Here is a 15,734-nt window from a genome sequence, read left to right as displayed (position 1 = left end):
GGCCCACATCAGAAAGCTAGTAAAGGGACAGAGAATTTGAAGTGTATGACTCACTTATGGACTCGTAAGTGCTGCTACATTTCCTTCTTGCTTTTCTTACGGTTAGGCCTTTTTTTTTTTTTTTTTAAGGCCTATTTGAAAACATTCAGAAAGAAAATCTTTATTATATGATTTGGTAGTCTGTTTCGTTAGTGGCCCCCGTGAACCACGAACCACGGGTCCTGATACTCTATCATCGTGCAGTCCTCTCCCCGAGACCACAGCGGGGCTGTGACGAGCCCGTGCAGGCCTAAGTGCACAGCTGCAGAGTGGAACGGAGGCTGCGCCGGTTCCAGCCCTCGGCCTTCAGAAGGCCTAGCAACCGCTGCTTTTTACACTTTTGAGGGTCCTGACTCACCATGTGAGACGTCCGGCTACCCTTCTGGAGAGTGGAAGGGGGAAACGAGTGGGAAAGGTGGGAGGAAGGGAAGAAGTCTGGCATCCAGGCCCAGCCATGCCAGCATTCCAACAGAGTCCTGCGGCCACTAAGTCTCCACACAGGTAAGTGAACGTCCTTTCTTGAACATTCCAGGCTTACATGCCATGTGACTGCGATTACATGAGTGTTGCCAGCAATATCAGAAGCACTGCCCGACCAAGCCCCGGTCGATCCCCAGAATAGTAAGCAAGTAAGATTGCTTTTTAAGCCCGTGAGCCTTGGTATAGTTTATTCTGAGCAAAAAATAACCAAACCACATGGTAAAACAAAAGTTTAATTCTTGATTATCTGCATTAAAGAACAGGGTGCATTTAATCAAGACCACGAAACATCTAAAAAGAATGTCTGCAAAATTACACCCACAACATTCATAAAGGCACTTATTCAATATTTACTGAGGTCTAGCATGTGCCAGGAGCCGGCGTTATAAAGATGAATAAAGCATGGGCCTGACCTCAAGAAAACTGTCATTCTGGTAAAGGAGCTAGTTGCATGAACACGTAACTACAATAAAATGTATTAAGTTCTTACATAAGAGGGACAGCCACAAACTGCCATCTGAGCTCAAAAAGGGCATTCTGCTGGGAAAGACAGGAGACATTTAAAGAATAAGTTACCATGTGGAGAAGTAGGGGGGGATGTCACCTTGAATAACAATAATATTTATTGGTATTATTATTATGGCTAATATTTACTCAGCACTTTCTATGTCCCAGGCATGATGCTAAGCATTTTAAATATATTCCTCATCTGAATTCCAACACTGGCCAAGCAAAGTTGGTACTATGCTTATCCTCACTGTACAGCTACGACAAGTGAGGATCAAAAAAAGATATGTTTCTGGGACGCCTGGGTGGCACAGCGGTTAAGCGTCTGCCTTCGGCTCAGGGCATGATCCCGGCATTATGGGATCGAGCCCCACATCAGGCTCCTCCGCTATGAGCCTGCTTCTTCCTCTCCCACTCCCCCTACTTGTGTTCCCTCTCTCGCTGGCTGTCTCTGTCTCTGTCGAATAAATAAATAAAATCTTTAAAAAAAAAAAAAAAAGATATGTTTCTCAAGCTACCATGGCTAATAGGAGCAAATGCTCACAAAGTAACATACCTGAATACATAAGTGGTCCTTTTGGCTTTTTAGATCATAAATTAGCCGTATTAATTTACCAGATTTATAGTGATAACAGTTTTCCTCCATAAAAACAAATTTTAAGGATTTTATTTATTATTTGAGATAGAGCAAGAGTGAGAGAGAGAGAAAACGAGCAGGGGGAGTGGCAGGCAAACGGAGATGCAGACTCCCCACTGAGCAGGGAGCCCACCATGAGGCTTGATCCCAGGACCCCAGGATCATGACCTGAGCTGAAGGTGGATGCTTAACCGACTGAGCCACTCAGGTGCCGCTCTCCATCAAAAATTTTTTAAAGATTTTATTTATTTTTATTTGAGAGAGAGACAGGAGAGGAGGAAGAGGAGTAAGGGGGAGGGAGAGAGAGAGAATCTCTACCAGACTCTGTGCTGAGCACAGAGCCCAAGATGGGGCTCGATCTCACAGTCCTGAGACCATGACCTGAGGCAAACCAAGAGTTGGAGGCTTAACTGACTGAGCAACCCAGGTGCCCCTTTCTCTATGAAAATCATACCTATACTACAATGACATTGAAAACAACATCTACACAGAGAAAACCTGGGCACCTCTGTGACGTTCACACACTTTTTAGTTAACATCACCGATTTTAACATTATTGATTCGGAATACATGTTTTAATTCTCATCTCTATCCTCTATTTCAAGTGAGTTTTGGACTCAATAAGCTTTCAGGGTGCCATGTTTAAAGGCATTTGTGAAAAGACTTATTTGAGAAAAGACGACTGAAAAGCCCATGTAAACATGTGGTCTTCTGCACACGAATATGTGTTCAGCTTCTCCTCCCCACCCTTGCCTAGTGATTATTCAGTTTCGCTTCTAGAGCATTGCTTGCAGTATTTCGGCATACCTAAGTCAATACATGTCAGCCTACCACCAACAAATGCTCCGTAACTTGCTAAATGCACCATATAATACTAACCGAAAGAGAAAAAAATGGGTAGGAAGTTGCATATAGAGTAGTCCCTCCATTTTGCAAAATAATATGTCTAGAAGGATACACCAAAATGTTAACAGTGGTTGTCAGTAAGTAGTAGAATTATAGGTTATTTTAAAATTATTTCATCTGTTCTTGGTTTTCCCCAGCTCTAGATTTAACCTTTCCTTAGGACACTATGATAAGTACTGCTACAGTAACATCATTTTTAGACAGATTTTTGGACTGTTTTGAAAAGGGGTAACAGAAGGGGAAGTGGGAGATAAAAGAAGCAATAATAGTGTTCTTTTCTTTGCTGAGCTACTAAGACTTCCTGTCCTGGTTTTCTGAAATAACTTTTTTTCCCCTGCTGACTTCTAGATCTGTCCCAGTCTTTAACTAGTATGCTATGTTTTTTCAAACCCCATGGGAATAACGATTTATAGAAGACATGGTATTGTATATTAAGACTATCAAGACTGCTAATTAAATCTTCAAAAAAATTGTCTGAAATCAACTATTAAAAAATTGAAAACAAAATACTATAAAGACAAATGGTCGCATTACAGATATTAAGACATGATAGGACAAGCCCTAGCTTATTGTCAATTATTCACTTGTGTATCATTGTATAATCATCTAACAAACCTATGATATTTCAAATGACGTTTTGTTTTGTTTAAAGGAGGCTCTATGCCCCCACGGAGGGCTTAAACTCATGACCCCAACATTAGGATCGCATGCTCTACCAACTGAGCCAGCCAGGTTTTAATCTTGAGGATAAATAACAACAATTTATAAAAACACACTTATGGTTAGATTAAACCACAGGAATCAGTAGAAAGCTGACCATTGGTAATGGTGCACTCTAAGGCAGTGTGCCTCAATTTTTAACGTGCGTACATACCACACCTGACAATCTTGTTCAAGTACAGATTATGATTGAGTAGGTCTGGCCTGATTCTTGCATTCTTTGCAAGCTCTCAGGTCATGGACCACATTTGTGGTAGCAAGGATCAAAAGGACACCACAGGCCCGAGCTAGAAAGTAATCCAAGGGTCTAGGCAGGCTCCTCACCAAATAGTATCTTAATTAGGTAACAGATCTGGCCCTTTACTCTGAAAGAGCAGAGACTTGCTTGCTCTCATCAATGCCCCGAGAGACACTGAATCACGCTAAAAGCACATGAAGGGACACTTTCATTTTCTAGCATGAATTATAACTATACAGACTAGAGCACTGGTACTTCTCACTGTAAGCACCTCCAGTGCCTCAAACTAATCCCCCTTCGATAATGTACGGAGATGGAGTTTCTGGACCTGCAAAGCTTAAGGATTAGGCCCCAGACAATGGCAACGTCATCCAGGTAGTATCACTCTGTGAGGCACATCTGACTGGCCAGCTGACATCACCATGTGACATCTTGATCAGCTATCTCTACCTACAATGAGCAGGAAAGCCAACCCCATACAAATAAACAAGTAACGAAAACATAATGGAGGTGAAATCTAAAAATGAAGACGTAAGAATTTAGGTTTTTCCTATTTGTTTTGTTTTTAGGAGTAATAGTCCAATGACCCACCAACAAAGGAAAGAGTAAATCCATGAGAGCACTAGTCTATTTCCCTCACCATGGTATTTCTAAGACCGAGAAGTATCTCTGACCCACCCGATAAATATTTACTGGATGAATGAACTAATGAGTATTTAAGGAGAGTGGGTGTTAATTTCTTTGGTATTTACATCTTAGTACCAAGGATTCCAGGGAACTATAGAGAACTATTCCTAATGATTTCAACATCATTTAGGCCAGGCTGGCTGTAAACATTATCTGATTTCCTGAAGACAGCGAACCTATCTCTCTAGCCTTTAACTTATTTAAACAGTAAGAGTTACAGACTTCTCCTGCATTCCTACACAGAACTTCCTTTTCTCTAAAGAAAGAGGGTAGGGCCTAAACTTAACCACAAGAAGAGAAGCTGCCACATGCTGGCAGTTGGTTTTGACAGAACAACAAAGTATTTTTACCCTTCACCCTTCTAGATTTTCATAGACATGGTTTCTTAACATGAAACAAATTTCATGAGAGATTTTTAAAGGGTAAGAAACAAAAGCAAAGACAAAAGTATGCCGAGTGCTCGAAAAAGTTAAACAGAGTTACCGCACAACCCAGCAATTCCTAAGTATGTACTAAAAGAACTGACAACATAGCCACGTAAAAACTTGTACGTGAATGTTCACAGCAACATTCAGAATGGCCAAAAAGTGAAGGTAATCCAAGTGTCTATCAATTGGTGAATGTATAAATTAAATGTGGTATATCCATGCAATGAGTATTATTCAGCTACAAGCTACCACACGGATGAACCTTGGAAACATGCTAAGTCGAAGAAGTCAGTCACACGGGGCCACATATTGTATGATTCTATTTATACAAAACGTCCAGGACTGGCAAACCCAGATAGAGAAAGTAGTTTAGGGGTTGTCAGGGGCAGAGGGAATGACAGCTAACGGGTATGGGATTTCTTTCTGGGGTGATGAAAATGTTCTGGAATTCGTAGTGATGGTTGCACAACTTTGTGAAGATACTAAAAAATGCTGAATTGCACATTTTAAGGCACGAATTTTATGGTATGTAGATTATATATCAATAAAAAAATCATATGCCGAAAGGAAAGAAAATCAGCAAGTAAAAACTACACAAAAAGGAGAGCATCTCTCCTCTCTGCTCATCCTTCCCCCGTGCAAAATCTTTGACTAAAAAGCCAAATTTTAGGTAGTTATTCTGAAAATGACTGGAACCCTAAAAATATCCTAACCACCAAACAAAAGCAGCTGCTTATTTTGATAACATTCTTGTAACACGGACCTGCCTTAGAATCCAAGCTGACAGAGGACTTATTCTACAAACTCAAACATATACAATCCACCAGAAAGAGCTTTGAGGAGAGACGCCTTGTAACTGGCACAAAACACAATCCCGTTCACGAAAGAGAACTACACTATTAGTCTAGTCAGAAGGCAATGTCATCAGGGACTTAACTGTGATGGATGTTCTGTTGGTGTTTTCTCTCAAGCCTGAGACAATGGGGCTCAAAAGCAAAACAAAAACCCATACTGAACTACACGAACTTATAGGAAAGTACGTCCTGTATTTACATTATTGGATATAAAATGTAAAAGAATACAGGTCTGGAAACCGAATTCTGAGCCATTCAGAATGCAATCATACTAAATTTGTTAAGTGAATTCAAAATTACACAAGAAATTAATGAGTATTACTCTCAGGTGCTAAACTCATTCATTTAGTGTCTACTGTTTCTTAGTTGCAGATGGAGTTACATAAAAGTCCTGCTCGTATAGAAGGTATCTTAACTGGCTGAAACATTAGTCATATAATCAGAGATACTTTAATCTCTTCCAAAACAATGCCCTAGATTTAGAACCTCTATTTCAAAACAGCAGAAGGAATGATGCGGAGGTTTTCAGATGGAAATCAAGATGAATGCACTGGAAAGCCATGAAAAGCATTCACCAAACTGGATAACCGTATCTAGATTTTGCTCGCAGTTTTGCTACCAGACTAGGAATAATGCCTGGCCTATAGGAGCTCTACAAAGTTTTCAAAATATATAAAACCTGGAGCATGCCAAGTATTCTTTTTTTTTTTTTTTAAAGATATTATTTATTTATTTGACAGAGATAGAGACAGCCAGCGAGAGAGGGAACACAAGCAGGGGCAGTGGGAGAGGAAGAAGCAGGCTCATAGTGGAGGAGCCTGATGCGGGGCTCGATCCCATAACGCCGGGATCACGCCCTGAGCCGACGCTTAACCGCTGTGCCACCCAGGCGCCCCCATGCCAAGTATTCTTAATGATGAAAATACCCAGGGGTACTGTTTTCACAGCCCTCTTCTACCAGCTGTACATGCTCAGATCCTGTGCAGCATGGGAGTTACTAGAATGACAATACAGATCACTATCAAGTGTGGGTGCCTGGCTGGCTCAGCGGGAAGAGCATGCAACGCTCAGTCTCAGGGTCGTGAGTTCTAGCCCTACACTGGGTGTAGAGATTAAATAAAAATAAAATCTAAAAGAAAAAAAAAAGATTAATATCAAGTGTGATATAGAAAAATCTCACTCAAATGATGCCACTCAGATGGAACCCAACTCACTCGAAAAGCATTTATGAAGGTTCTCTGTTAATAGTTACTTGAGGATTATCCGTCTTATTACACATTGGCAGTGGGTTATATCTTTTTTCTGTATGTTTCAGGGTGTTCCTGTATCTTTGATAACCATGTCCCCATAGAACAGATAATGCTGTCACTTGAAAGTATAGTTAGCTTTTCCTTTAGCACTCCTTTCTTTAAATCTTTTCCCATTTCCTTACATTTTTGTATTCTATCCCTCAAATACTTCAATTTCCTTCTTTTGCCTTCCCAACACAGCTCCACCTTAAATTCTAAACCATCTAGAGTAGGAATTTTTTTAATGCATTCAAGATTATATGAGATATTAAGTACTACCCTCGCATTAATCCCATTCATTTAGTGTTAATTCTACTGCTTCTCAATTACCCTGTCACTGTCTCTTTAGTCTTCCCCTTCCAATATCCCATTCAGGCTCTCTAAAATCAGTCTCCATTCCCAAGGCAGGTTTTCCCAAAGAATCCCCCCCCTCAACTCCCCCCAGTCCTCAGTGCCCTCCGTGACGCCCTCAGTTTTTGCTCTGCTCTCTCGCTTTCCCCAACCTCCACCTCTACCCCCCTCACCGCCCCACACAGTTTAGGGAACGCCCCTCACACTCTCCCTCGATCCCCCAAACTTGCCCCTTCCCCTTAAGACTCCCCACCCCCACCCCCCCACCCCCAGCCAGCACCCACCACCCTAGTTCCCAGACTGTGCTGGGTCTCCCTGCACCTTCAGAGCCTCCTCCCTTCTCCCTTCTTCCGCTCCTCGGAGCCCTCCTAGCCCTCCACCCACCCGCACGGCACCCCGCGCCCTCCCCGGGGCCCTCAGCGCCCCTTCGGGCGCGGCCCTCCGACCTGCCTCCGCGCCTCCCGCAGCCCCTGCAGCCTCTGGCCCAGCTCCCGCCGGTAGCTCTGCGCCGCCTCCACGTTCTCCCGGGCCTCCTGCAGCAGCAGCTCGGGCTCCAGCTCCATCGCCCCCTCGTCCGGCCGCGCGGCCGGCGGCTGCGGGCGCGGTTTCCCCACTGTCCCGGGCGCCGGCGAGCTGCCCGGCTAGACCACGCGCAGGCGGAAGCACCGCCCCGCCCCGCCCCACGGCCGCCTTGATTGACGGCCACGACGGCGCCCGGCACGACCCGCCTCCGGGTCCCAGCGCCGCCCGCCCGTGCTCACGCTGCGGTGGCCGGTTTCCCGCGCAGCGCCTGACCGCAGTGCTTCTTCCAGACTCGTGGAGTGAGGGAAAGATTGGTAACTGCACCTCGCGGACTGCTTCCCCCATCTTCTCTCACTCCGGTCTCACTACCAGCCCCCCTTGCGACTCCTTCCTCACGGAGGAGGAAACAGGCGGAGAGGGGAATCAACTGTCTCAAGCCGTCGCTATTTCAACCCAGATGGCTCTAAAATCGTCACTGTCCCACCTCCCCAGCAAAGGAGCGTCCCCGCAGCGTCAGGCGTTTTAGAAGGTTACTGTGAACCAGGCCCCACGCTCAGAGGCTCAGATGAGAGCACACCTCCCAGAAGCTCGCAGTCTATTGAGGGAGCCAGGACGATGACCAGCGGTAGGTAGGCAATCTGGGCAGAAATCCAAGATGGACAAGCTTTTTCTGTAAGGGGCAAGCAGGAAAATTTGGGACCTTGGTGGGCCATCATGTCTCAGTTGCAACGTCGGAAGTAAATGGGCGTGCCCGTGTGCAAATAAAACCTTATGGATACAGATTTGAACTTAACATAATTTTCACCTGTCACAAAATATTCTTTGCATCTTTTTAAAGCTATTTTTTAAAAAAATCTGGGTGCCTGGGTGGCTCAGTCACTTAAGGGGTTGACTCTTGGTTTCACTCAGGCCATGAGCTCAGCGTGGTGAGATCCAGTCCCGTGTCTGGCTTGGGCTGAGCTGGAGCCCTCTTAAGGCTCTCTCTCGCCCTCTGCCCCTTGCCCCTTTCTCTCTCTCTTCCTGCCCCTCTCTAAAAGAAATAAAGAAATAAATGAAAATAAGAACCATTCTTCCCTGAGGGGTCATACAAAAATAGGTCGTGAGTCTGGAGCGCCTGCGTGGCTCAGTCTGTTCATCAAGGGCCAGACTCTTGATTTCAGCTCAAGTAATGATCTCAGGATCACGAGATCGAGCCCTGCAAGAGGGGATCAGTGGGAGTCTGCTTGAGATTCCCTCTCTCTCCCTCTGTCCCCCCCCCCACTTGTGCTGTCTCGCTTACTCTCTCATTCTCTAATAAATAAAATCTTAAAAAAAAAAAAAAAGGTGGTGGGTCAGATTTGGCTGGGGTGGTAGTTTTCTGACCGTTGGCCAAGGATGTTAGAGCTGAAAGTTGCCTCATCGGGGAAACAGAGACAGAACATGTTTTGCTAAAGGTTACACAATGAATCTGTAATAAAAGCTAGATTGCAATTTTCTTGGGCCGGAATAAAGCTCTTTCTACCACCCTGTTTTGTGCTAAGTAAATGACACGTGGACCTGGAGAAATTTAGAAAAAAGGGAAGCCCTACTGGAGAAAATGGGAAATTAGCTTTATCTTAAAGGTAAGATAGCTGGGTACTTACTAAATACTTAACAGATACCTGTAGAATAAATCTAGGTATTAGGTAAACAAAAGGGCTGTGAAAAGGTACCTAGGTACCCTAGGTAGGACAAAACTAAGGAAAGGTATATGTCTTGGAAATAGGAATATAAGTAGTTCTTTAAGAAAAAAGGGACAGACCACTTTGGAGAGGTGGGACTGAGTGATATTCTGGGAGATGCAGTTGAGGAAGAATAAAGGCCATGGAGTTCAGGTTAAGAAGTTTTGACATTAATGAGTAGACATTAAAGGTTTTTGCAAGTGCAGTGACATTTGCAAAGCAATGTTTTAGGAAGATAAATAGGCATGGCACTTGGGTGTGTCTAAAGATAAAGTAGGGGAATGGGCACCTAGGTGGCTCAGTCGGTTAAGCATCCGATTCTTGGTTTCAACTCAGGTCATGATCTCAGGGTCTTGAGATCAAGCTCCATGTGGGCTCCATGCTCAGCATGGAATCCGCTTGTCCCTCTCCCTCTGCTCCTCCCCCCACCCACACACACACACTCGCTCTCTCTCAAATAAATGAATAAATAAAATCTTAATAATAAAGTAGGGGTTGGCAATAGTAAATTCTCAATAAATATTTGTTCAGTGAAACGAAAATACATAGGATAGATGGATGGGGTGGTAAATAAGGAAAGACCATAGGCATTAGTCCAGCTATGATATGATAGAGGCTTGAATTAGGATGTTGACCTTTACAGAGGTTTTGACCTTAAAGCAGGGGAAAAGATAGTCCAATGGTTCAAGGAAACAGGAGTATTTAGGCACAGATTGAGTCAGTAAAAAACAGGATTTATTAAATGTTCTCCACCACAGTATGTTCTGTGTGCTTTCTAAAGCTAGTTGAATAGAATTGGATGCCACCTCAGAAGACTTTACTATGTGAAATTTTAAAAAGAGAGAGAGAAAAATTGAGGGTGCCTGGCTGGCTCAGTCAGAGGAGCCTGCGATACTTGATCTCAGGGTCATGAGTTGGAGCCCCATGTTGGGTGTAGAGATTACTTACATAAACAAACAAACAAACAAAGGGGGTGCCTGGGTGGCTCAGTCTCTTAAGCTTCTGGCTCTTGATTTTGTCTCAGTTCACTATCTCAGGATCCTGGGATTGAGCCCTGCATCAGGCTTCTTGCTCAGTAGGTAGTCTTGAGGATTCTCTCCTGTTGCCCCTTTCCTCTCCAACCCCCTTCCCCACTCAGGCTCACACTCTCTCTAAAAATAAATAAATCTTTTTAAAAATAAATGAACTGAAAGAGAGAGAGAGAAGAAAGAAAGAAAGAAAGAAAGAAAGAAAGAAAGAAAGAAAGAAAGAAAGAAAGGAAGGAAGGAAGGAAGGAAGGAAGGAAGGAAGGAAGGAAGGAAGAAAGAAAGGGAAAAGAAAATGTCCACAAGGCCAAGACGCTGATTTTGGTCTCATTGAACTTTATTTCCTTGTCCTGATAGGAGGCAGGAAATATGTGTTTAATATAGCCACATCATACAGAAAAATAATGCAAAGAAAACTGAAGAGAATCTTGTGAAACCTCTTCACCCAGGCTTAAAATTTTGGGATTTTTTTTTTTTTACTTTTTTTGGGGAAGTTTTGTTTTTAACTTTACAACAAAGTAACGGGAGGACAGTAACCAGAGGATTGATCTAGAGGTGGCAATGATAGAAGCCAGCACGCCAGCAGGCAGGGTTTTACACATTTTTATCTCCTTTGCAACACACTGGCCTAGAATTGACTTTTCAAGTTTACCCAGAGGTGAGCAGATCCAGGGTCACAGACTTCTCCTGATAATAAGACTTACAAGAAACAAAGCAACTTGCTAAGTTATTTATTTACAATAAGGATATAATTGCTCTGAAGATTACAACAGCTGGAAAATCAAGTCGTAACCAGAGAGTTGTTTGGTAAACATGGATTCGGTCCAGAATACTTTGGTTATCTGGTCAGCCAAGGCTTCCTCTCCCCTCTCTCCAGCCTTTTCTCTGAAAGCTTCTAACTGTATTGGGCACATACTGACAATTTTTTTCATAGTCTCATCACTCCCCTGTTTGCACACTTAAAGCTACTAACACATTCTTTAGAATCAACTGGACACAACTAAGTAAATCTTAGTACCTCATTTTTGAATAGGGCTTCAAAGAAATACCACTGTCCAATCAAAAATAATTAAGAGATAATTCTAATATACATTTTTTAAAAAGATTTTATTTATTTGTCAGAGAGAGAGAGTGAGCACAAGCAGGGGGAACAGCAGGCAGAGGGAGAAGCAGCCTCCCCACTGAGCAAGGAGCCTAATGCAGGGCTCCATCCCAAGACCCTGGGATCGTGACCTGAGCCAAAGGCAGATGCTTAACCGACTGAGCTACCCAGGTGTCCCAATTAAGAGATAATTCTAATCTTAACTGTAACTTGTAACATTTTAATTAGTGCCATATATTTTTAATTTTGAGAACTTAAATTTACAGAAATCTCAGACGTCAACAGAAAAATCCCAAATACAATGCAAAATTTTTATTCCCTCAATAAACCATTTGAGAGTAAGTTGCCAGATTCCTTTAGTACATTCTTCTCTGAACCCACAATGCTCCATCAAAAACAGGAATTTAGGGAAGCCTGGGTGGCTCAGTCAGTGAAGCATCTGCCTTCAGCTCAGGTCATGATCCCAGGGCCTGTAATCGAGTCCCACATCGGGCTCCCTCCTCCACAGGGAGTCTGCTTCTCCCTCTGCCCCTTCCCTCTGCTTGTGCTCTCACATGGTCACTCTCTCTTTCTCTCTCTCTCAAATAAATAAATAAGGAAAGCTTAAAAAGAGAAAGAAAATGCCAGCTCATCTGATCATCTCTATAGTAGGGACAGCACCCCATTAATGAGCCTTACCCATGCTGAAAACCTCCAGTTAGCTTTAACAATTTTTAAAAACAGCTTTATTGAGTATAACTGATTTGCAATAAACTGCCAAGTATACAGTTTGATGAACTTTTTTCTGAGTAGACACCTGTGGAACCATCACCAAGATAAACATTTCCCTCACTCCCCAGAGTTTCTGTATAATTCATCCCTCCTTCAACCCCTGAACTCAAGTAAGGACTGATTTGCTTTCTGTCATTAGAGATTAATTTGCATTTTCTCAAATTTTAAATAAATGGAATCATACCGTATGTATTCTTTTTTTCATCTGGCTTCTTTTACTCAGTATAAAGATTTTGAAATTTATCTGTGTTTCATGTATTAATAGTTCATTTATTTTGTATTGCTGAGTAGTATTCCATAATACGGATGTATCACAATGTGTCTATTCATGTACCTTTTGAGGGGCTGTTTCCAGTTTTTTGCTATTACAAATAAAGCTGCTATGAACATTTGTGTACAGGTATATAATTCTTTATAATATAACTATATTGGGAAGGTGGGAAGAAAGAAAGTGTGGAGGTTGGTGTTATAAAAGAATTAAGTCCTTAACCAACATAAAAGGACATTAACAAATACTGTTTAAAATTGTTAAATCAAGGGACGCCTGGGTGGCTCAGTTGGTTAAGGAGCTGCCTTTGGCTCAGGTCATGATCCCAGGGTCCTGGGATGGAGCCCCACATCAAGCTCCTGGCTCAGCAGAGAGTCTGCTTCTCCCTCTACCTGCAGGGTAGGTTGTGCTCTGTCTCTTGAACAAATAAATAAAAATCTTAAAAATAAATAAAATTGTTAAATCAAGAAATAGCTGTATAAGCATATTGCTCTATTTAAAAATAAGGAGAGGGCGCCTGAGAGGGTGCCTGGGTGGCTCAGTTGATTAAGTGGCAGGCTCTTGATTTCAGCTCTGGTCATGATCTCAGGGTCCTGGGATCAAGCCGTGCATCAGGCTCTGCTCTCAGTGTGGAGTCTGCTCGGGTTTCTCTCTCCCTTTCCCTCTGCCTCTCCCCCTGCTAGTGCACAAGCTCTCTCTCTCTCTCTAAAATAAATAAAAATCCTTTAGGGGCGCTTGGGTGGCACAGTTGTTAAGCGTCTGCCTTCAGCTCAGGGCGTGATCCCGGTGTTCTGGGATCGAGCCCCACATCAGGTTCCTCCACTAGGAGCCTGCTTCTTCCTCTCCCACTCCCCCTGCTTGTGTTCCCTCTCTCCCTGGCTGTCTCTCTCTGTCAAATAAATAAAATCTTTAAAAAAAAAAAAAAGGAGATATGTGCCAGAAGAGTTTTGAAAGTGGCTGCCTCTGGGAAATTATACTAGGGTATGACATAGAAATCAGCTCTTTTTTGGGGCACATGACTGGCTCAGTCAGTAGATCATGTGACTCTTTTTTCTCTTTTTTAAAGATTTTATTTATTTGTTTGAGAGAGAGAGAGAGAGAGAGTACAAGCAGGGGGAGCAGCAGGTTGAGGGAGAGGGAGAAAAAGGCTCCTTGCTGGGAGCCTGATGTGGGACTTGATCCCAGGACTCTGGGATGCTTAACTGACCGAGCCACCCAGGCATCCCAAGATCACGTAACTCTTGACCTCAGGATGGTGAGTTCAAGCACCACACTAAGCATAGAGCCTACTTTAAAAAGAAAAGAGAGAGAGAGAGAAAGGAATCAGCTCTTTTTTTTTTTTTTTAAGATTTATTGATTTATTTCAGGGAGAGAGAGAGCAAGCATGAACAGGGGGAAGGGCAGAGGGAGAAGGAGGGGGTGAGGATCACAAGCAGACTCCCCACTGAGTGTGGAGCTTGACATGGGGCTCAATCTCACAACCCTGAGATCATGACATGAGCTGAGATCATGTCAGACACTTCACTGACTGAGCCACCCAGGTGCCCCAGCTCTTTTCTGGTAGTAAGTTCTGTAATGCTCTTTGACATTTAATAACCAAATACAGGCATTACTTTGATGAATATAAAAATTAATAATTTTTAAAAGTAAGGGTGGGGCTTCTGGGTGGCTCAGTCACTTAAGCCTTGGACTCTTGATTTCAGCTCAGATCATGATCTCAGAGTCGTGGGATCCAGCCCTGTGATGGGCTCCGCACTCAGTATGGAGTCTGCTTGTCCCTCTTCCTCTGCTCCTCCCCCTCCCACCCCCCAGCTCTCTCTCAAATAAAGCAATAAATCTTTGAAAGTAGGGGTTAGTCAGATGGGGAAGATAATAAAAACCCCATGGACACATCGTAAATGCTAAATTACTATACAAATGTGAGAGCTCATTTAATTTAAAACTTACAAATGCCATGAACTCCAAGAAGAGTTGTGTAAAATACTAACTACATATTTAAACATAAACTCAATGCAAATTCTTAACAAACCAGTGCAGTTTAAATGCTTAGTAACTGAGAAGAATAAAAAGCACTAGAGATATATACCCTGATAATCCAGCGATTCGTTCCACTTCTAGGTGTGTCTTCTGGAGAAATATTACACATGTTCAAGGAGACATAGACAGGAGTGTTCACTGATTCACTGAAACAGAAAATTGGACACAAAACATAAATGTTGATCATTAAGGAAATGGATAAAATGTGTCTAGTTGGATGGAATGCTGAAGAATGAAAGGGAGTGAATCTACATGTATCATAGATAGCTCTTGAAAAAAATGATGAAAAGTGTTATTTACAGTGTTACCTTTTCTGTAAATAAAAACAACACTAAAGATTTTTCTGTGGATACATATATGTATCCACATAAAAGTATAAATGTTTGCAGTGCTACCCTCCAAATAGGTAATAATGGCCACCACTGGGGCCAAGAGGAAGATACTGAGTTTGGGAATGGAAGTCAAGGAGACTTTCAGTTTTCTCTGTAATTTTCTCATTTATTTCTCCTCCTTGTCCTCTTCCTCACCCATCTCCTTGGGCAATGTTCTTATTCTACCGTGAGTAATTAAAAAAAACCAAACCAGAACAACAAAACAATATATAAACAGTGGAGGTAGTGCAGTCTCCCTTCCCGAAAAACCTTATCCTGGGCTAATCATTTTAAAAGAAAAAATAATTACCTCCAGGTTTATTGGAGAAATTTGTACCCTTTATGCTGTCAAAACAAGAGCAAAACCATCTTTATACCATAAAGATGGACACAATTACGTCAATAGTTCAAATCAGTATGCATAACCCGACGTAACGAGGTGGCTTCCCTTACTCTTTAATATATCCGTTTACTTGCCTTACTTTGCACTTAATACCATGCAGTTAAAACTATGCACTCAAACAAAGTAAACACACTCTATAGTCACTGCAACTAATGTAAAAAAAAAAAAAAAGTCAAAGCTAAACCAATCCACGAAAACAATGCAAATGATTTATGAGATTATCATCACTACACACCAGCAAAGTACTGGTACCCTGAGACAGCTGAGCACTCCAACCAACTGAGACCATGATGGACTCCTAGCAGCCCGCGAGGACAAAGTCCATGGGAAGAAATGCCTCGTTAGCTCGACTAAGGGTTAAAAGTCGCAAGCTCGGATCCCGAATGAGTGTATTTCGAG

General features: G+C 42.7%; 1 protein-coding gene across 1 annotated transcript in view; it reads right to left on the bottom strand.

Moving 5' to 3' along the window:
- The window catches only part of CRLF3 (cytokine receptor like factor 3), a 32,350-nt gene extending 24,568 nt beyond the window's left edge, over positions 1 to 7,782 (bottom strand). Inside the window, exon 1 of the mRNA XM_045773341.2 lies at positions 7,583 to 7,782. Within this exon, the coding sequence (XP_045629297.1) occupies positions 7,583 to 7,699 (117 nt within the window). The 5' untranslated portion in view covers positions 7,700 to 7,782. The remainder of the gene's footprint in view (positions 1 to 7,582) is intronic.
- Positions 7,783 to 15,734: the final 7,952 nt, after the last annotated feature.

This window comes from Ursus americanus, chromosome 23 (assembly GCF_024610735.1).
Source record: "Ursus americanus isolate L20-20 chromosome 23, mUrsAme1.1.p, whole genome shotgun sequence".
Lineage (NCBI taxonomy): Eukaryota > Metazoa > Chordata > Mammalia > Carnivora > Ursidae > Ursus > Ursus americanus.
The sequence above is the reverse complement of the archived record's forward strand: the minus strand, read 5'-3'. Positions and strand labels throughout refer to the sequence as shown.